Source organism: Macaca mulatta, chromosome 9, assembly GCF_049350105.2.
Source record: "Macaca mulatta isolate MMU2019108-1 chromosome 9, T2T-MMU8v2.0, whole genome shotgun sequence".
Lineage (NCBI taxonomy): Eukaryota > Metazoa > Chordata > Mammalia > Primates > Cercopithecidae > Macaca > Macaca mulatta.
The window spans coordinates 62,113,881-62,135,580 of NC_133414.1; the positions used below are offsets into that span (position 1 = coordinate 62,113,881).

Here is a 21,700-nt window from a genome sequence, read left to right on the forward strand (position 1 = left end):
GGCTTTCTTGAAATTCTCCTTTTCTCCTCAAACAGTCCCCTACAATCATCATCTCCTCCCCACTATAATCTCAGTGGATGACCTTATCCCCATTTCACTGAAAAAAGTGTTGATATCCCAAATTCTCACTTGCCAACCAAACACTTCCCCATCTGCACCATCCATTGTTCCTATATTCCTACTTCAGTGGAAACTGTATTCTCATTTGTACTGCAACCCAGTATCTTCACTCCATTCCCTCTAACCTCAAAGACAATGTATAATCAATCACACACACCTCCTTTCTTCTACATCTTCAACTTCTCCCTTCCTTCTTCCTTTTTCCATTTAGCATATAAACACGCTGAAGTCTCTCATCCAGACACAGCCTGCCCCTCTACCTACTATCTCATTTCTATGAGCGAAGCTTCAAAAAGAGCAAAGCTTTCTGAAAAGAATATCTGTACTTACTGTCCACTCTCAACAACTTTCCATGCTTAGTCCTCAGCAACCTGGCATTTATCTCTATCATGGAGGCTCCACTGAAGCTGTTCTACAGAAGGTGGCAATCAGCTGCTTAACACCAAAGTCAAGGGACACTTCCCTGTCCTCATATTCATTCAACTGTGGGTTACATTTGACATTGCAGATGGCTCTTAAAATTTATGTCTTCGTTTAATAAATATTTACTGAAAGCTACTTGGTTGATAAGAACTTCAGATAAAATGATGAACATGACACACACAGTCACAAGCCCTCAAGAAGCTTAAAGTTTCTATGATAATTCCTACTCCTCCTTCTAACTCTCAGATCACTGGTTCCTTCTCTACTCAGCCTTTAGAACTGATATTTCCCCAGGGCTCCTTTCTTTGCTCTTCTCACATCCATCCCAGGATTAATGTGTTTACGTTACCTATTCATCGATGTTGACGAAATTTGTATCACTAGCTTAGAATTCTTGACCTTTCATCCTCCTCAAACTAACTAGTCTCAATTTTTTGTCCTCTTCCAAGTAAAACTTTCAGAAAACTATCTTTGTATATTCCACTTCCTCATACCCAATTCACGTTTTAACCCATGACAATTTGACTACCACTACAATGAAACTCCTTTTACAATGTCACCACTACCTCATTATGTTAAAATGGACGTGCTTATCATTATTCAAACTTTCAGGGCATTCTCAACAGAACTGACCCACTCCTTATCCTCCACTATCTAACCTGTACATGTGAAATTTGGCATAGCTGTATTCTGGGCCCTATTCTATTTCCCACACTCTATCCCTAGGTGTTCCTACCCATTCCCATTGTTTTAAATATGACTTATGCCAGACGCAGTGGCTCACGCCTGTAATCCAAACACTTTGGGAGGCTGAGGCAGGCAGGCGGATCCCCTGAGGTCAGGAGTTCAAGACCAGCCTGGCCAGCATGGTGAAACCCCTGTCTCTACTAAAAATACAAAAATTAGCCAGGCATGGTGGCCCGTGCCTATAATACCAGCTACTCTGGAGGCTGAGGCAGGAGAATCACTTGACCCCAGAGGCGGAGGTTGCAGTGAGCCAAGATCGCACCACTGCACTCCAGCCTGGGTGACAGAGCGAGACTCCGTCTCAAAAAAAAAAAGCAAACAAAAAAACCAGTCAGACTCCGTCTCAAAAAAAAAAAAGCAAACAAAAAAACCAGTCAGACTCCGTCTCAAAAAAAAAAAGCAAACAAAAAAACCAGTCAGTACTCTAGGGAAGAAATAACAATAGCTATATTATGACATGGTAGTGAGCTGAAGATAATTGAATAGACATAATATATTGTGGAGATAGTTTGATATGAGAGGTGAGAAGAGGTAAGTAGTCATGTATGGCTCTTTGTTTCTGGCTTTAATAACTCCAGTAGTTACTAAAGTGCTGGGATTATAGGCGTGAGCCATTGCACACGGGCTTGACTGGTTTTCTAACCCAGTTCACCAATGTCACCTTGTCCCTACCAATCCAGTCTCCAGAAGAAAGCTAAAGGGATCTTTATAAATATAATATAAAATCACTTCTCAGCCTTTTGGCTAAGATCAAGTGTAAATATAATATAACTATAAATTGAAACACATCACTCACTATTTAAAGCCCTTCAATTGATATGTTTCATACTCGGAGGGAAACTAATTTTAAGGTAATAACAGAGTATTCTCTTTCCCACAAAGAGAATGTTGCCCCAGTTCTCTGGCAACTCATTCTATGGGTCAGTGGCATTCAACTCCTTCAGTACAAAGACAAATATAAGACACAGAAGTTAACTGGGTTAACTAAAGGTTACTAAACCTTTACTAAACCTTACTAAAGGTTACTAATTATTTAATTCCAAAGTAAATACCATAATTTATCTTTTTTTTTTCGAGACAGTCTTGTTCTGTTGACCAGGCTGGAGGGCAGTGATGTGATTTTGGCTCACTGCAAGCTCCACCTCCTGGATTCAAATAATTCTTGTGCCTCAGCCTCCCCAGTAGCTGGGATTACAGCCATGTACCACCACACCCAGCCAATTTTTGTTTTTTTAGTAGAGACGGGTTTTCGCCATGTTGGCCAGGCTGGTCTCAAACTCCTGGCCTCAAGTGATCTGCCCGCCTCGGCCTCCCAAAGCCTGGGATTACAGGCTTGAGTCACTGCACTTGGCCTATAATTTTTTTAAAATTGAGATAAAATTCACATAGCATACAATTTACCATTTCAACGTATACAATTCAGTAGTTTCTAGTGTATTCACATTTGCAACCATCTACACTAATTCCAGAACATTTCTATTACCTAAAAGGAACCCCATATCTATTAACAGTCACTCCTAATTGCCTCCCTCCCCATCTCCTAGAAACCATTTATCTCTTTTCTATCTCTATGGATTTCCTGTTCTGAACATTTCATATAAGTGGGATCATACAATATGCGATCTTTTGTGACTTCTTTCACTCAGCATCATGTTTTTAAGGTTTATCCATGTTGCAGCATGAATCTGTACTTCATTCCTTTTTATGGCTGAATAATACTCCATTGTATGGATGGACCACATATTGGTTTTTGTTTTTGTTTTGTTTTTTTGAGACAAAAGTTTTGCTCTTGTTGCCCAGGCTGGAGTGCAATGGCATGATCTCAGCTCACCCCAACCTCTGCCTCCCCGGTACAAGCGATTCTCCTGCCTCAGCCTCCCAAGTAGCTGGAATTACAGGCATACGCCACCATGTTCAGTTAATTTTGTATTTTTAGTAGAGATGGGGTTTCTCCATGTTGGTCAGGCTGGTCTTGAACTTCCGACCTCAGGTGATCCACCTGCCTCAGCCTCCCAAAGTGCTGGGATTACAGGTGTGAGCCACCACGCCCGGCCAGACCACATATTGTTTATCCATTTATCAGCTGATCTACATTTAGATTGTTACCACTCTTTTACAATTATGAATATTGTTGCTATTAACACTCATGTACAAGTATTTGCATGGATATATGTTGTCATTTCTTTTGGGATGACCTAGGAATGGAACTGCTGTGTCATATGGCAACTGTACATTTAACTTTTTGAGGAACTGCCAGACTATTTCCCATAGCATCTGTACCATTTTACATTCCTATCAGTAAGGAACCCTATAATGGTTCCCATTTCTCCACATCCTCATCAACAGTTGTTGGGATTTTGTTTTGTGTGTGTGTGTTTTGTTTTGTTTTGTTTTGTTTGAGATTTTTAAAGTTATTACAGTCATTCTAGTGGGTGTGAATTGGTATCTCTATTATTATTATTATCATTATTATTTAAGAGATAGGGTCTTGCTCTGTTGCCCAGGCTGGAGTGGCACCATCACGGCTCACTGCAGCCTCAACGACACAGGCTCAAGCAGATCCTCCCACCACAGCTTCTCGAATAGCTGGAACTACAGGCATGAGCCACCACGCCTATCTCCCTATGTTGCCCAGGCTGGTCTCTAACTTCTGGGTTCAAGTGATCTTCCTGCCTCAGCCTCTCAAAGTGCTGGGATTATAAGCAATGAGCCACCACACCTGGCCTCACTGTGATTTTTATTTGCATCTCCCTAATGAATAATGATGTTGAACACCCTTTCATGTGTTTATTTGGCCATCCACACATTTTCTTTGGAGAAATCTCTCTTCAAATTCTTTGTCCTTTTTTTTTTTTTTGAGACGGAGTCTCGCTCTCTCGCCCAGGCTGGAGTGCAGTGGTGCGATCTCCACTCACTGCAACCGCTGTCTCCTCGGTTCACACCATTCTCCTGCCTCAGCCTCCCAAGTAGCTGGGACTACAGGGGCCCGCCACCACACTCAGCTAATTTTTTTGTATTTTCAGTAGAGACAGGGTTTCACTGTGTTAGCCAGGATGGTCTTGATCTCCTGACCTCAAGTGATCCGTCTACCTCAGTCTCCCAAAGTGTTGGGATTACAGGAGTGAGCACTGTGCCTGGCCCCCATTTCTATAATACAAAAATTACAAAACTTAGTGGGATGTGGTGGCACATGCCTATAGTCCCAGCTACTCAGAAGGTTGAGGTGGGAGGACAGATTGAGTCTAGGGAGGTTGAAACTACAGTGAGCCATGATGGCACCACTGTACTCCAGCCTGGGCAACATGGTGAGACCCTGTCTCAAAAAAATAAAAACTTAAAAAAAAAATTTTAATTTTAAGGGCCAGGCGTGGTGGCTCACGCCTGTAATCCCAGCACTTTGGGAGGCCAAGGTGGGCAGATCACACGGTCAGGAGTTCGAGACCAGCATGGCCAATATGGTGAAACCCTGTCTCTTCTAATAATACAAAAATTAGCCAGGCGTGGTGGCGCATGCCTGTAGTCCCAGCTATTCAGGAGGCTGAGGCAGGAGAATCGCTTGAAGCCGGGAAGCGGAGGTTACAGCGAGCCAAGATGGCGCCACTGACTCCAGTCTGGGCAACAGAGCAAGACTCCATCTCACACACACAAAAAAAATTTAATTTTAATAAAGTCCAATTTATCTATTTGTTCTTTTGCACCTTTGGAGTCATATTTAAGAAACCTGCCTAATCCAAGTTCATGAATATTTAAACCTATATTTTCTTCTAAGTATTTTATAGTTTCAGTTCTTATATTTAGGTCTTTGATCCATTAAAATCATAATTCTTGAAAGCTAAGAATTTCAATTATAAGATCTAGAGGCTTAAGAGAAAAGAGAGCCTTTTTTCACCCAGGCTGGGGTGCAATGGCACGATCTCAGCTCACTGCAACCTCCGTCTCCCGGGTTCAAGTGATTCTCCTGCCTCAGCCTCCCGAGTAGCTGGTGTTACAGACACCTGCCACCACTTCCAGCTAATTTTTTGTATTTTGAGTAGAGATGGGGTTTCCCTGTTGGCCAGGCTGGTCTTGAACTCCTGCCCTTGTGATCCGCCCACCTCAGCCTCCCAAGGTGCTGGGATTACAGGCATGAGCCATTGTGCCTGGCCAAAAGAGAGCTTCTCATTTATTTTTTCTTTCTTTCTTTCTTTCTTTTTGAGGGGCAGGGTCTCTCTCTTGTTGCCCAGGCTGGAGTGCAGTGGTAGAATCGTATGTAGTCTCAACCTCCTGGGCTCATGTGATCCTCCCACCTCAGCCTCCTGAGTAGCTGGGACTACAGGCGTGTGTCACCATGCTCAGCTAATTTTTGTATTTTTGTAGAGACAGGGTCTCACTACGTTGCCTAGGCTGGTCTCAAACTTCTGGGCTCAAGTCATCTTAAGTGTGCCAGCCTCCCAAAGTGCTAGGATTATAGGCATGAGCCTCTGCACCCAGCCAGGATTTAATATTGATATAGAATCTCTGAAATTACTTATTCCTTTGTAAAATGTAGTAACATACATTTTGAACTCAAATATGTGTATGTGTGTTTATATGTGTGTATATAAAAATTAACCCTCAGAACCATACCACTGCACCCGGCCAAGACAGCTTTTCAAACTCTAAAACTGTGATTTTAACTATCACCAACCAAACCAAGAAAACTTTCACGGTACAGTTTGTTGTGTAAACTTCAGCACAGAGGAAAGGCAGGTGATGACATAAGTACCGTTCTCTCACACTGATCAAGATGACATAAAAACTTGGGGGAAGAGTTCAAAGAAAAAAAAAGTTAAAAGAAAGAGTGGATGTAAATTCAGAATTTTTACCTCCTGTCCTATCTGGAGCTAAATCTTATTTGAGGGGCCAGGTGAGGTGGCTCACGCCTATAATCCCAGCACTTGGGGAGGCTGGGGAGGGTGGATCACCTTAGGCCAGGAGTTTGAGACCAGCCTGGCAACATGGCAAAACCCTGTCTCTACCAAAATACAAAAAATTAGCCAGGCACAGTAGAAGCGCCTGTAATCCTAGCTACTCGGGAGGTTGAGGCAGGAGAATCGCTTGAATCTAGGAGGCAGAAGCTGCAGTAAGCCAAGATCGAGTCATTGTACTCCAGCCTGAGCAACAAGAATGAAACTGTCTCAAAAAAAAAAAAAAAAAAAAAAATCTTATTTGTGGAAGGGTAAGAAAAATCTCCAGTGTTTGTGGGGAGAGACCCAGAATGGGAAATAATTGTCTTTCCCTTTCCCAAGTTATGGTCCAGGGACTATAGCCATTTAGCAAAACCTTGCACCTAATACAATATCATGCTTTGCTAAAGGCATAATAGCCAATGACATGCCCAAACTATATTCCTGAAAAGCTGCTTTGTAAGAGTCCCAAGCATATCAGCACTCTCCATTGGGCCAGTATAACCCAAAGAGCCTGGGATTAAGGAGGACCCAGCATGCACAGATGTGTTCCCCAGAGGCTACAGTAGTAGCAGGGACATCATCCTCAGAAGTGGCGGAAGCAGACAATCCCATTCAAGACCAAGCCAGTCATTCGCAATGGCTCAGAAGGACAGAGGATGGCACAAAGATAATATGACTCTCCCTTAATGCCAGGAAAAATTATAAGATTTCTCTACCGATACCATCTACCACAGGAAAAAAAAAGGGAAGGGGTGGGCTATGTGAGGAAACTGAATATTTATCCAAAGGACAAAGTATTTAGAAGGGTTTAGATTAACATGCAATTAATTTAGTTAAACCAGAAGCTACTGACTTTTTATCCTAAAGTGGCAAGATTGTTTAGCAGGATTGTTCTCTATTAACTAGTAGAAACAGAGCTAAGGAAATTTTAGTTATTTAGAAATAAAGTTGGCCAAGCACAATGGCTCACACCTGTTATCCCAGTACTTTAAGAGGTCAGGGGGGGAGGGTCACTTGAGCCCAGGAGTTGGAGACCAGCCTGAGCAACATAGTAAGACCTCATCTCTAGGCCGGGCACGGTGGCTCAAGCCTGTAATCCCAGCACTTTGGGAGGCCAAGGGGCAGTGGATCACTTGAGGTTAGGGGTTCGAGACCAGCCTGGCCAACATAGCAAAATCCCATCTCCACTAAAAAATACAAAAATCAGGCCGAACGCAGTGGCTCGTGCCTGTAATCCTAGCACTTTGGGAGGCCAAGGCGGGCGGATCACCTGAGGTCGGGAGTTCGAGACCAGCCTGACCAACATGGAGAAACCTCGCCTCTACTAAAAACACAAAATTAGCCTGGTGTGGTGATGCATGCCTGTAATCCCAGCTACTCGGGAGGCTGAGGCAGAAGAATGGCTTGAACCTGGGGGGCGAAGGTTGCGGTGAGCCGAGATCGCACCATCGCACTCTGGACAATAAGAGCGAAACTCCATATCAAAAAAGCAAAAAACAAAAATTAGCCAGGTGTGATGACATGCACCTGCAATTCCAGCTACTTGGAAGGTTGAGGCATGAGAATTGCTTGAACCCAGGAGGCAGAGGTTTCAGTGACCGAGATTGCACCACTGCACTCCAGCCTGGTGACAGAGTGAGACTGCCTCCAAAAAAAAAAAGAAAATTACATCTTTGTATATTTAAGTATATAGTCTACACAATTTATGCCTACTATACTTCCAATTGGGTTTTCCACTGCACAAAAGGTAAAATGTAAAGCACTTGCCTATGTGATCTGATGCTTATCCACCTGTCCAAAATCACAACATTCTCCACTAGGACAACCACAGTCACATTGGATTCTGTCCATTCCTAAAACATGTCGAGGTCTTTTCTGAATCACAGTTTTTCCACACACCATTTCCTTCACTTAGGATGCCTTTCCCATAGCTCTTTAATAGGTTGCTTCAACTCAGCCTTTAATTTCAGTTTAAATGTTTCTTCTTTTCAAGGCCTTCTCTGAACACCCAATATAAAGTAGGTATTCCCTGTTATCCCATAGCACAGTACCATATTATTTTCTTTTTTTCTTTTTTCTCTTTTTTTTTTTTTTTTTTGAGATGGAGTTTCCCTCTTGTTGCCCAGGCTGGAGTGCAGTTGCAAGATCTCGGCTCACTGCAACCTCTGCCTCCCAGGTTCAAGCAATTCTCCTGCCTCAGCGTCCCCAGTAGCTGGGATTACAAGGGCACGCTACCATGCCCAGTTAAGTTTTTGTACTTTTAGTAGAGATGGGGTTTCACCATCTTGGCCAGACTGGTCTTGAACTTCTGACCTCTGGTGATCCACCTGCCTCAGCCTCCCAAAGTGCTGGGAATACAGGCATGAGCCACTGCACCCGGCCTTTATCCTACATTTAAAATCTTTTTTTTTTTTTTTTGTCAATTACTGCTTTAGATTGATATCATAGAAAAAAAATTGTCTCTCTGTGCTTCACTGGTTTTCGATGGCCCTCCAAGAATGCAATCACAAGGATTCCATATTTAATGGGGAAACTGTGGAGGACAGTAACTACGTAAAGGGCACTTTGAATATCCACCCCATGTAACTTCAAAATAGTCTCATCCCAAGCTATCCTTCTGATGATATATTACTATAACAGAGAATCCAATGAAACTGTCATTTCTGCCTAAAGGACAACGGAACTTCTAATTTCAATATAAAGGTCAGTTTAGTCCTCTTATTTTAATCCACTTGCCTATGTGTGTTACATTGATGATAACAAGTTGCTAATGGCAACTTCATCCAAAAGTCTGTTGAAATCATTTAAGCACCTGATATTTCATTATAATCCTCAGATTTTCCCCAGAAGTTGAGGATGGATTTCTGTTCTGTCTTCCTGTCTAGATAAGAAAGTAAACACGACAACATGAAAACGATTTCCTTACAAGCTGTCAATAGTAAAAAGCTGTTCAAAAAATAGAAGGTATAATTTTAAAAATGTTATCATTTTTAAGATCTCAAGAACTAGACTTTGAAGACTGTTTACTGTATACAGTATAAAACTGCAAATAACATAATTCCCAGCGCCATATTTAAGAATGTTCTCCCCTCCTGTAAACTGCGTTAAAAAAATATATTATCACAGTAAGACAGCAGAGAGCAAGTCAGTTAATTTCTGTGGCAAATATGGCAGACACTGTGAGTTGTCTAACAATTATTCCTTCTGGCCAGGAACAGTGGCTCACGCCTACAATCCTAACATTTTGGGAGGCCGAGGCAGGTGAATCACCTGAGGTCAGGAGTTCAAGACCAGCCTGGTCAACATGGTGAAACCCCATCTCTACTAAAAACACAAAAAATTAGTCGGCCGTGGTGGCGGGTGCCTGTAATCCCAGGTACTGGGGAGGCTGAGGCAGGAGAATCGCTTGAACCCAGCAAGCAGAGGTTCCAGTGAGCCGAGATCCCACTATTGCATTCCAGCCTGGGCAACAAGAGCAAGACTCCGTCTCAAAACAAACAAACAAATGAAAAAACCCAATTATTCCTTTTCTACCTTTCTTCCTGGCTGGCACAGCCTGCCTGTACTTCAGAGGCCAAAGTACCAGTAAGGCTTCCTTGCAGCCTCCCTTACAGCCAGGGCGTGGCATGTAACCAACCCAATCCTAGCTACTGGGGTCTAAGAGAGTTGAAGGTAGTTGGCAGGCCTTTAGAAAAGGTTTCTGGCCGGGCGCGGTGGCTCAAGCCTGTAATCCCAGCACTTTGGGAGGCCGAGGTGGGCGGATCACGAGGTCAGGAGATCGAGACCATCCTGGCTTACACGGTGAAACCCCGTCTCTACTAAAAAAATACAAAAAACTAGCCGGGCGAGGTGACGGGCGCCTGTAGTCCCAGCTACTTGGGAGGCTGAGGCAGGAGAATGGCGTAAACCCGGGAGGCGGAGCTTGCAGTGAGCTGAGATCCGGCCACTGTACTCCAGCCCCGGCGACAGAGCAAGACTCCGTCTCAAAAAAAAAAAAAAAAAAAAAAAAAAGAAAAGGTTTCTTCACTAATACGGGGATATGCACAGGAGGAAACTGCTATTTCACCAAAGAACTTAGTTATGGCTGCATATGACCCCTGGAACTGCTAAAGCCATCTTACAACCCTTACGAAAGATATCACAAACTTGCTGAACTGTAACAGAGAGAAGAGCAGAGTAGGTATCTGATGGTATCATTGAGCCCTTGGACTGACAATGGAAAAGCCCTGCCTTCAGGCTTCTTGTTAGATAATGTTATCTTGGTTTATGGCTTTCCTTTAAGCCATTTTTATTTGGATATTGCTACTTGAGGGTCAAAGCATCCTAAGGAATCTCTATCTGCTTACTTCAGGTCCAATTTTCTGAGCTGAGTCAACATTATCAGCATCTCTACCTTGTGCCTAGTCCTTCACTGACATGTCTTTCATTAAGAAGCAAACGCAACGTAATTATACTCACATATATGCTTCACCCATAAAGTCTGTTTCTTCTTTTTTTTTTTTTTGAGACAGAGTCTTGCTCTGCTCTGTCGCCCAGGCTGGGGTGCAGTGGCCGGATCTCAGCTCACTGCAAGCTCCGCCTCCCGGGTTTAGACCATTCTCCTGCCTTAGCCTCCCGAGTAGCTGGGACTACAGGCGCCCGCCACCTCGCCCGGCTAGTATTTTGTATTTTTTAGTAGAGACGGGGTTTCACCGTGTTAGCCAGGATGGTCTCGATCTCCTGACCTCGTGATCCGCCCGTCTTGGCCTCCCAAAGTGCTGGGATTACAGGCTTGAGCCACCGCGCCCGGCCAAAGTCTGTTTCTTCTGCAACACCTCTAGAATGGTCAAGGAGAAGGTACTTTTTGCTTCTCTGGTTATTTTTCAGTTATGTCTGTTTTTAACAGCATTACAGATGTGCCCCAATTTTTACCTTACACTTCCTTTCTTATTATCCTCTAACACCAATTGTACTGAAATTACAATTGATCTAAAAGTTTCAAAAACAAAATGCTCAAGAAAGGATAAAGATTTTTTTTCTAGAGGGTGGTCCACATCATTAAACAGAGCTGAATGGCAAGGCATCTTGAATGATGAATAACTGAATGTGCCATTCTTTATACATAAAGAAAACAAAAAACCCAATCTCTATTTTAAAATGAAGATAAAGAGAGGCATCATAAATAACATACAGGTGAGATCAGAATCCTATCTTAGTGGCCGGGTGCGGTGGCTCACACCTGTAATCCCGACACTGGGAGGCTGAGACAGGTGAATCACAAGGTCAGGAGTTCAAGACCAGCCTGGCCAACATGGTGAAACCCCATCTCTACTAAAAGTACAAAAATTAGCTGGGCATGGTGGCAGGCACCTGTAATCCCAGCTACTTGGGAAGCTGAGGCAAGAGAATCGCTTGAACCTGGGAAGTGGAGGTTGCAGTGAGCCTAGATTGTGCCACTCCTCTCCAGCCTGGGCGACAGAGCAAGACTCTGTCTTGCAAAAAAAAAAGAATCCTACCTTAGTACAGTTAATTTGTTAATATATCTTTTGATTTTTAAATTTTGATTTTCTTTTTACTTTTCATTTTTTTCCTAATTTAGCTCCCATTTATAAGCACAGTTAATTTTTTTTTTTTTTTGAGACAGAATCTCGCTCTTGTCACCCAAGCTAGAATGCAGTGGTGCCATCTCAGCTCACTGCAACCTCCGCCTCCTGGGTTCAAGCGATTCTCCTGCCTCAGCCTCCCGAGTAGCAGGGATTACAGGCACCCGCCATCATGCTCGGCTAATTTCTGTATTTTTGTAGAGATAGGGTTTCACCATGTTGGCCAGGCTGGTCTTGAACTCCTGACCTCAGGTGATCCACCTGCCTCGGCCTCCCAAACTGCTAGGATTACAAGCGTGAACCACCACGCCCGGCCAGCACAGTTAATTTTTAAGAGACCTCATATGTTTCTTGCATGATAGCTTAAAAGGATAAGATCGGCCGGGCGCGGTGGCTCAAGCCTGTAATCCCAGCACTTTGGGAGGCCGAGACGGGCGGATCACGAGGTCAGGAGATCGAGACCATCCTGGCTAACACGGTGAAACCCCGTCTCTACTAAAAAATACAAAAAACTAGCCGGGCGAGGTGGCGGGCGCCTGTAGTCCCAGCTACTCGGGAGGCTGAGGCAGGAGAATAGCGTAAACCCGGGAGGCGGAGCTTGCAGTGCGCCGAGATCCGGCCACTGCGCTCCAGCCAGGGCGACAGAGCAAGACTCTGTCTCAAAAAAAAAAAAAAAAAAAAAGGATAAGATCCTACATTTTTCATGTTTACTCACAACACGAAAGGAATCCTTAAGCAAGAGTTGATAAACCTTTGTTGACTGTTACTCAGCAATGCAAGAAAATGAAGACTTACCCAAACCAGCCATGCAGATTAACTGACATTCATTAGGAAAAGGTTTTTCTAAGAGGAAAATAGATAACCTATTACAAAGAACAGTTCTCAAATCTTTTGGTCTCCGGACTACTTTACCTATTTATGTATAAGTTTCAAGTTTGGGCTTAGAAAGAATTTAATAATTGTGATAATTTTGTTTTCTTTTCTTTTCTTTTTTTTACTCCTGGGCCCAAGTGGTCCAGCAAAGTTGAAGCATACAAAAATCATTCTGTCGCCCAGGCTGGAGTGCAGTGGAACGATCTGGGTTCACTACAACCTTCACCTCCTGGGTTCAGGTAATTCTCGTGCCTCAGCCTCCCCAGTAGCTGGGATTGCAAGCATGCACCACCACACCCAGCTAATTAATTTGTTGTGACTTTGGTAAAGACAGGGTTTCTCTGTGATGGCCAGGCTGATCTAAAACTCCTGGCCTCAAGTGATCCACCAACCTCAGCCTCCTAAGTGCTAGGATTACAGGCATGAGCCACCATGCCCAGCTTAAACTATTGTATTTCTATATACTCATGGTGAACAATCTGAAAATGAAGTTAAGAAAACCATTCTGAGCCAGGCGTGGTGGTGCACACCTGTAATCTCAGTTACTCAGGACGCTGCGGCAAGAGCATGTCTTAAGCCCAGGAGTTCAAGGCCATCCTGGCCACACAGTAAGACCCTATCTCTTAATAAATAAATATTTCTTTTTACAATAGCATCAAAAAGAATACTTAGTAATAAATTCAACAAAAAGTACAAAACTTGTTTTTTATTACTTGATTACGCATTTTATTTTGAAACAACAAATATCTTAAATTTTTAAAGGCCAATTCTCCTAAAACATTTAAGCCAAATACACACAAGTATATAGACTCAAAGTATTACTGCTGTATCCTTGATTCTCTTAAATTCTATACTTGATTCTAAATTATTCTGGGGCTAGAATATGCTTGCCATTAAGGAAATAATCTTGTTATGCTACAGAATTTTGGGAGTTACCATCTCATATAATTTTTGGGAATTGCTAACTTAGCTTACTCAGTTTTAAGAAGTGCAAAACTTATCCTCTGACAGTGATAAAACATTCCTGAGAGAAGTTTTAAAAGACCTACATATACAGAAAGATACCCCATGTTAATGAATCAGAAGATGTAATATTGTTAAAATGGCACTAATTCCCAAGTTATAGATTCAACATAATCCCCCTCAAAATTCCAGCTGACTTCTGTGCAGAAATTAATATCATGACACTAATTCATATGGACATAGAATAACCAATCTTGGGGGAAAAAAAAGTTGGAAGACTCTTATTTCCCAATTTCAAAATTTACTACAAAGCTAGAGTAATCGGCCCGGCACAGTGGCTCATGCCTGTAATCCCAGCACTTTGGGAGGCCGAGGAGAGCAGATCACCTGAGGTCAGGAGTTCAAGATCAGCCTGACTAACATGGTAAAACCCCATCTCTACTGAAAATACAAAAATTAGCCGGCCGTAGTGGCACGCGCCTGTAATCCCAGCTACTCAGGAGGCTGAGGCAGGAGAATTGCTTGAACCTGGAAGGCAGAGGTTGCGGTGAGTCAAGATTGTGCCATTGCACTCCAGCCTGGGCAACAGAGTGAGATCCCATTTCAAACAAAAAAAAAGCTAAAGTAATCAAGACAAGGTAGTAGCGGTATAAGGACAGACATATGGATGAACTGAACTGGCATCCAGATATAAACTTTCACATGTAGGTCAATTTATTTTTCATAGAGTGTGAAGACAATTCAATGGGAAAGAAAGTCTTTTGAACAAATAAACTGGATAGCCACGTGCAAAAGAATGAAATTGGATCCTTTTCTCACATTATGTACAAAAAGTAACACAAAATGGATAAAAACCTAAATGTAAAAGCAAAAACTATGAAACTCTTAGAAGAAAACAAAGGCGTAAATCTTCATGACCTCCAATTAGACAATGATTTCTTACATATGATACCAAAAGCATAAGTATCAAAAGAAAACATTTATAAATTGGACTTCGTCAAAATTTAAAACTTGTGCTTCAAAGTCACTAAGAAAAATGGGAAAATATAACCTAAAGAATGAAAGAAAACATTTTCAAATGATATATCTGGTAAGGAACTTATATCTAGAACATATTTTAAAAACTCTTACAATTCAATAAAAGACAACCCGACTTAAAAATGGGCAAAGGATCTGAATAGATATTTCTCCAAATAAGACATAAAAATGGCCCATAAACACATGAAAAGATGCTAAATATTATTAGTCATCAAGGAACTGCAAAAAAATACTTCATACCCATGAGGATGATTATAATAAAAAACACACATAACAAGTGTTGGGAGGCCGGGCGCGGTGGCTCAAGCCTGTAATCCCAGCACTTTGGGAGGCCGAGACGGGCGGATCACGAGGTCAGGAGATCGAGACCATCCTGGCTAACACGGTGAAACCCCGTCTCTACTAAAAAAATACAAAAAAAAACTAGCCGGGCGAGGTGGCGGGCGCCTGTAGTCCCGTCTACTCGGGAGGCTGAGGCAGGAGAATGGCGGGAACCCGGGAGGCGGAGCTTGCAGTGAGCTGAGATCCGGCCACAGCACTCCAGCCTGGGTGACAAGAGCGAGACTCCGTCTCAAAAAAAAAAAAAAAAAAAAAAAAAACAAGTGTTGGTGAAGAAATAGAGAAATTGGAACTTTCATTCACTGCTGGTAAGAATTAAAATGGTGTAGCCACTGTGGAAAACAATTTGGCAGTACCTCAAATATTTAAACATGAAAGTACCATTCCTAGGTATAAACGCACCCAAAAGAACTGAAAACATATGCACACACAAAAGTTCACAGCAGCATCATTCAGAATAGTCAAAAAGTGGAAATAATCTAAGTGTCAATCAATAATGAATAGATTTTTAAAATGTGGTACAGTCATACAACAAAAACTAGCCATAAAAAGAAATGAAGTACATGATACATGCTACATGCATAAACCTTTAAAATACTATGCCAAGTGAAAGACAGTTACAAAGGGTCACATACTCCTTTTATAGGAAAAGTCCGGAATAGACCGATTTGGTGAGATAGAAAATAGAAAGTATATTTTTACCTTTTCAAATTAAATTATTTTTAAAAATGAATGGCTCAAGAATTTATATGCTATGTTTTTCTAAATCCTAACAATCTTGTAAAATATTTTTAAGAGAGAAAAAAAGCATGCTATGAATCAAGAAAAACAGACCTGGAATTTTAAACCAGCTAAGGAAAACTCAAAGGTGGAAAATTCATTTGACTTAGTGAAATGCTATCGAATGTTCCCTTCAAGCTGAATTTTGGTCTTCATTTGAATGGGAAATTACTATGAATAATTAAACTTCACTGTGTTGGGCATGGTGGCTCACACCTGTAATCCCAGCACTTTGGGAGGCAGAGGCAGGCTTATCGCTTGAGCCCAGGAGTTCGAGACCAGCCTGGGCAACATGGTGAAACCCCACGTCTACCAAAAATACAAAAGTTAGCCGGGAGTGGCAGCAGGCGCCTATAGTCCTATCTACTCAGGAGGCTGAGGTGGGAGGATTGCCTGAGCCCAGGAAGTGGAGGCTGTGGTGAACTGTGATCGTGCCACTGCACTCCAGCCTCGGTGACATAGTGAGACCCTGTCTCAAAAAATAAAAATCAAAAAACTTTACTTTGCAAATTATCTGTATATTTTACAAAAGTAATCATAAATGTAAAGTTGAAACTCATTAGACTTTATATCACAGTACATAATTTCTAACTAAATGGAACAAATACTTAAAATACTTCTTGGAATAGTATAAATAGGGTAACTTTGGAGTCTGATACACAGGTTTGAATCTCAGCCTATTTACAAGCTTGGTGATCATCAACAACTTGTTTGGTTTCTGTGGGCCTCACTCCCTGCTTCTTTTTGTTTGTTTGTTTTTTAGATGGGGTTTTGCTCTTGTTACCCAGGTGGAGTGCAACGGCGCAATCTCGGCTCACCGAAACCTCCGCCTCCCAGGTTCAAGCGATTCTCCTGCCTCAGCCTCCCGAGCAGCTGGTATTATAGGCACGCGCCCCCACACCAGGCTAATTTTGTATTTTTAGTAAAGATGAGGTTTCTCCATGTTGGTCAGGCTGGTCTCCAACTCCCAATCTCAGGTGATCTGCTCGCCTAGGCCTCCCAAAGTGCTGGGATTACAGGTATGAGCCACCACCCCCAGCCACTCCCTGCTTCTAATAAATCAGGAATTATAATACCTATAGTCTGAAAAGAAATACTGCAAATATTCACTAAATGGGGGGAAGAAATGGATAATTTCATTCTGCTTTTTAAAAACCTATTTCTACTCTTCACATTTTTTTACTTGCATGTAATTTTAAAACATAATGACCAGGTGCAGTGGCTCAACACCTGTAATTCCAACACTTTCGGAGGCCAAGGTGGGCAGATCACTTGAGGCCAGGAGTTTCAGAACAGCCTGGCCAACACGGTGGAACTTCGTCTCTATTAAAAATACAAAAAAATTAGCCGGGCATGGTGGCAAGCACCTGTAAACCCGGCTGCTTGGGAGGCTGAGACAGGAGAATCACTGGAACCTGGGAGGCAGAGGCTGCAGTGAGCTGAGTTTGCACCGCTGTACTCCAGCATGGGCAATTGAGCAAGACTGTCTAAAACAAAACAAAAACATAATGATGATTTTAAAAATAAAAACATCTATTTTATAGGGTACTCGTGAAGCCAGTTTGCAAGGCACCTACACATAGGAGATTCTCAATAAAAAAAAAAAAAAAAAGTAATTTCCACAACTCTATTCCTCACCTCTTCCAAAGCTTCTTCAATTCTGCCTTTCCTTTTTTGAGATGGAGTCTTTTCTCTGTTGCCCAGGCTGGAATGCAATGGCACGATCTTGGCTCACTACAACCTCTCCGCCTGATTCAAGCGGTTCTCCTGAGTAGCTGGAACTACGAGCACCGCTCCACCACCACCACGCCTGGCTAATTTTTGTAGGCCCCCCCACTATGCTTGGCTTATTTTTGTATTTTTAGTAGAGATGGGGATTCACCATGTTGGCCAGGCTGGTCTTGAACTCCTGACCTCAAGTGATTCGTCCGCCTCAGCCTCCCAAAGTGCTGGGACTACAGGTGTAAGACACCTCCTTAGGCCCAATTCCACCTTCTTGAATTCAGGTGAACAGGCCACAGAAGCAGCAAAGTGAAACATTTATTTTTCTGAAGGCTAAGGTTATAAAGATAAATAAAGACAATAAAACTAAGCTTTTAAACCCTTTTCCTCAGAACATAACCAAATAATTTAATCCAAAAAGAAAAATATTTCCATATGTTTACTGATGCCAATCATGTTATTCTGAAACTCCAAGGGTTTTTTGCAGGAGTGGGGAATTGTGATGTAAGAGAGTAAAACGATAATACATCTAGTAAAAAGGGAATTTGATACCTTAATCTTTTGACCATCAGTGAAAATTCAGGATTCAGGTCAGAGTATATTTTTCACTGAAAAACGCAGCACAAGTACAATTAATGGCAATGATTTATTTAGCAAGTAAGTTAAAATATAAGTTCCACCTGTATAAAAAGATAATTTTTACTGTGAGAGTACACTGAGATAGATGAATGTAATTTAACAGATCCAGGTTGTCACTTTATATTTTACACAATATTTCGAGAACTAAGAACTTTCTCTTCCATATTCTAAAAGACGAATAACGTGAACATATCAGGAAGCACCGTCGTTCTGCGGATCAAATGGGTGTCATTTTAAAACCACCCAAGTACACTGAGACCGCTAACACTAGTAATGTGGCGTTTGGCAGCCTGTCTTAATGACTGTCATTAGAGCTTTATTTTTTAGTTTCTTTTTATAGAGATGAGTCCAGGCTGGTCTTGAACTCCTGGGCTCAGGGCAATCAACCTGCTTTGGCCCCCAAAGAGCTGGGATTACAGGCGTAAGCCACCGTGCCGGCCTCGTTAGTTTTAAAAGCGCCAAAGACATCCATAGGAATGCGTAACTTTAGCATTTCCTATCAAGTATGTATAAATACATAACTGAACCCTCGTATAGCATAAAGTTTATAAATCATATACTGAGGCAAGGTGCGGTGGCTCACGTCTGTAATCCCAGCACTTTGGGAGGCCGAGGCGGGCGGATCACTTGAGGTCAGGCGTTGGGAGGCCAGCCTGGCCAACACGGCGAAACCGCATCTCTACTAAAAATACAAAAATTGGCCGGGCGTGGTGGCGCATGCCCATAACCCCAGCTACCTGGGAGGCTGAGGTGGGGAGAATCGCTAGAACGAACCCATGGAGGCGGAAGCTGCAGTGAGCCGAGATGGTGCCACTACACTCCCGCCTGGGCGACAGAGCAAGATTCCGTCTCAGATAAATAAATAAAATAAAATAAAAAATAAATCATATACTGAACCATTTAACAAACACATATATTCCTGAGAAAGAATTTCCTGGGGGCATTATCGAATTTCTAGTTTCCTTATTTTACACTATTTCAGAGGGAGATAAGGTCTCCCTCTGTCGCCCAGGCTGGGGTGCGGTGAAGTGATCGTAGCTCACTGCAGCCTCAGACTCCTGGGCTTAAGTCATCCTCCAGCCTCGACCTCCCAAAGTGCTAGGACTAAAGGCGTGAGCCACCGCGCCAGCCCGGAGCCTCTGTCTGCAAAGGTGAAGCACAGTCAGTGCTGTGGAGCGACACAACCACGACGTGCGTTAACTATGCGACCTCCACACTGCGGAGCGGCCGAATGAGACAAGAAAAACTCGCGTGGTGAGAGCCTGTGGGCGACTGACTCCTCTCTAGCTCACACCAGCCACACATAATCCAACTCCGGGTGCCGCGCAGCTCTCTGCAGCACTGCCTGGTGACGCCGAGCCCTCAGCCCGGCCTTCCGCGGCGGCGGCTCTGCCTCGCTTTCCTGCCCACGTGTCAGCATCCGCATACCCGGCCCCGGCCCGAGGCCGCCCGAGGACAGGCCAGGCTGGGCCGCCCGTTCCGAGGGCGCGCGGGCGGAAAGGAGGGGCGCCAGTGACTCACACGACCCGGTCCCCGACCAGACCGCCAAGCCTGACCCGTGCTGCGCTCCGCGGGACTCGGCCTCTCAGCGCCCCACAGAGGCCAGCCCCCGACCCCGACCTCCCTGGGCTACCTCCCACCCCCCTGGGGGACCCCCGCGGCGCACATACCTGAGCATCCAGCCGGAGGCGGGTGCGGCCTGCGAGCAGATCCGGCCCGCCCCACCCCTCCCTTCCCCTCCCCTCCCCTCCCCTCCCCTCCCTTCCCCTCCTTTCCCCTCCTTTCCCTTTCCCTTTCCCTTTCCTATGGGCGCGCGAGCATGCGCGCCGAGCCCGCCCGCGCCTGCGCGGCCCCGACGCCCAGTCGGCACGCGCCGCCGCCAGCCAGGCCGGGCGAGGCCGCGGCGGAGGCGGAGGCCCGGCGCCCTGGGCGGCGCCCTGCCCCCGAAGTCCGCCCTCCCCGTTAGGTGGCGAGCGCCCGAGGGGAGGGGACAGCCGGGCAGGCAGGAAGCTACAGCTTAAAAGGGCAACCCGCGCCGGACCCTTCCTCCCTAGTCGCGGGGACTCAGAGAAAGCACTCCTGTTCCGCGACCATCACGCACCTCCTCTCCGCCTGCCGCCATGTACCGCTACCTGGGCGAAGCGCTGCTGCTGTCCCGGGCCTGGCCCGCAGCCCTGGGCTCGGCGACAGCCGACTCGGCCGCGTTGCTGGGCCGGGCCCGGGGACAGCCCGCAGCCGCCCCGCAACCGGGGCTCGCATTGGCCGCACGGCGCCACTACAGCGAGGCGGTGGCCGACCGCGAGGACGACCCCAACTTCTTCAAGATGGTGGAGGGCTTCTTCGACCGCGGCGCCAGCATTGTGGAGGACAAACTGGTGGAGGACCTGAGGACCCGGGAAAGCGAGGAGCAGAAGCGGAACCGGGTGCGCGGCATCCTGCGGATCATCAAGCCCTGCAACCATGTGCTGAGTCTCTCCTTCCCCATCCGGCGCGACGACGGCTCCTGGGAGGTCATCGAAGGCTACCGGGCCCAGCACAGCCAGCACCGCACGCCCTGCAAGGGAGGTGAGCGTCGGCCGGGGCCCGTCCCGCCCTCCCTGCCTCCCCTGCGGCTCTCCCCTCCGGCCTCCTGCCAGTGCGGGGCTGCTGCTCAGCCCAGCCCAGCCCAGCTGGGGCGGGCCGGGTCCCCTCCCGGGTCACCCCGCCTCGGATGTGGCCGGCTCTGTGGATGGTGATTTTTCCGCCTTAAAACCATCATGCGGTTGGCCTTCGCCTTCCCCCGCCCCGTCATCCTGGGCCTCTGTACATGTCGATCTTGCATGCAGAGTAGATGCTGCACCGGTCTCCTTTTGGTCCCCGTGTCTGTGTCACACACGGCGGGTCCTGCCGAAATACAATTCTAGGAAAGGGAATGACCTGCGCGTGTGATAATGCCTCGTCGGTATTTTTGGGCTTCTGTGACTCTCCCCTAAATGCAAACTGTCAAATTATTTTCTGATATTTGTTCACTCCTGTCCTAAAAGTGACAGATGATATAGAAACATAGAAAATGACTTGGCTTCTAAGTTTGAAATCTAGACAGTTTTATTAACCAAAGGAATTTACTAATCACGCGTTAATCGTTTCAATTAAGTGATTTTCCCATTCTGACAGGTTGTTTTATACCCAAAAACAGGAAAAACACGAAAAAAAAATCATAAGCAATGTAATATCTCTGACAAATAAAACACCCGGCGTCCTGACAATAAATCTACAGGTTGTAGGCTGCGGGTGGCCAGCCAGCCAATGGAATGAAATAGCTCTGGGGGTGTGTACTGGTCCTGGCTAGCACTGAATTTGAGCTTCAGGAAAGATATAATACGTGAAGAAAGGGGTCAGATACTGTTTGGTAGTCACTGGGTTATCCTGTAGTTTAAATCATTGAATGTCTGTAGATTTGGCCTCTGTGGTCAGATTGCTTTCTTCGAGCAAATGAGAGCTTTGTTTTTCCTTTTTTTCCCCCAATACATTGCACCATAACTCTTTAATAACCTAAAATGGAATGGA

At 44.7% G+C, this 21,700-nt stretch overlaps 2 protein-coding genes across 19 annotated transcripts in view; one reads left to right on the forward strand and one right to left on the reverse strand.

Annotated features, from left to right (window-relative positions):
• SHLD2 (shieldin complex subunit 2) overlaps positions 1–20,071 on the reverse strand; it is an 88,609-nt gene extending 68,538 nt beyond the window's left edge. For 10 of the 17 annotated variants that reach the window (XR_013398046.1, XR_013398045.1, XM_028826365.2 and 7 more), the window contains exon 1: positions 19,825–20,071. The gene's annotated coding sequence lies outside the window, so the exon portion shown is untranslated. The remainder of the gene's footprint in view (positions 1–19,824) is intronic. The other 7 variants (XM_028826369.2, XM_028826367.2, XM_077946406.1 and 4 more) reach the window with 1 other exon arrangement.
• Positions 20,072–20,200: 129 nt separating this feature from the next.
• The window catches only part of LOC693461 (glutamate dehydrogenase 1, mitochondrial), a 38,024-nt gene continuing 36,524 nt past the window's right edge, over positions 20,201–21,700 (forward strand). The window contains exons 1-2 of one of the 2 annotated variants that reach the window (XM_077946414.1): positions 20,201–20,634; positions 20,684–20,719. Coding sequence is in view for 1 of the 2 variants with exons in the window: in XM_015147058.3 (XP_015002544.1) it covers positions 20,275–20,719 (445 nt within the window). In the remaining variant the exon portion in view is untranslated. Of the gene's footprint in view, positions 20,720–21,700 lie in introns of both variants that reach the window. The other variant, XM_015147058.3, reaches the window with a different exon arrangement.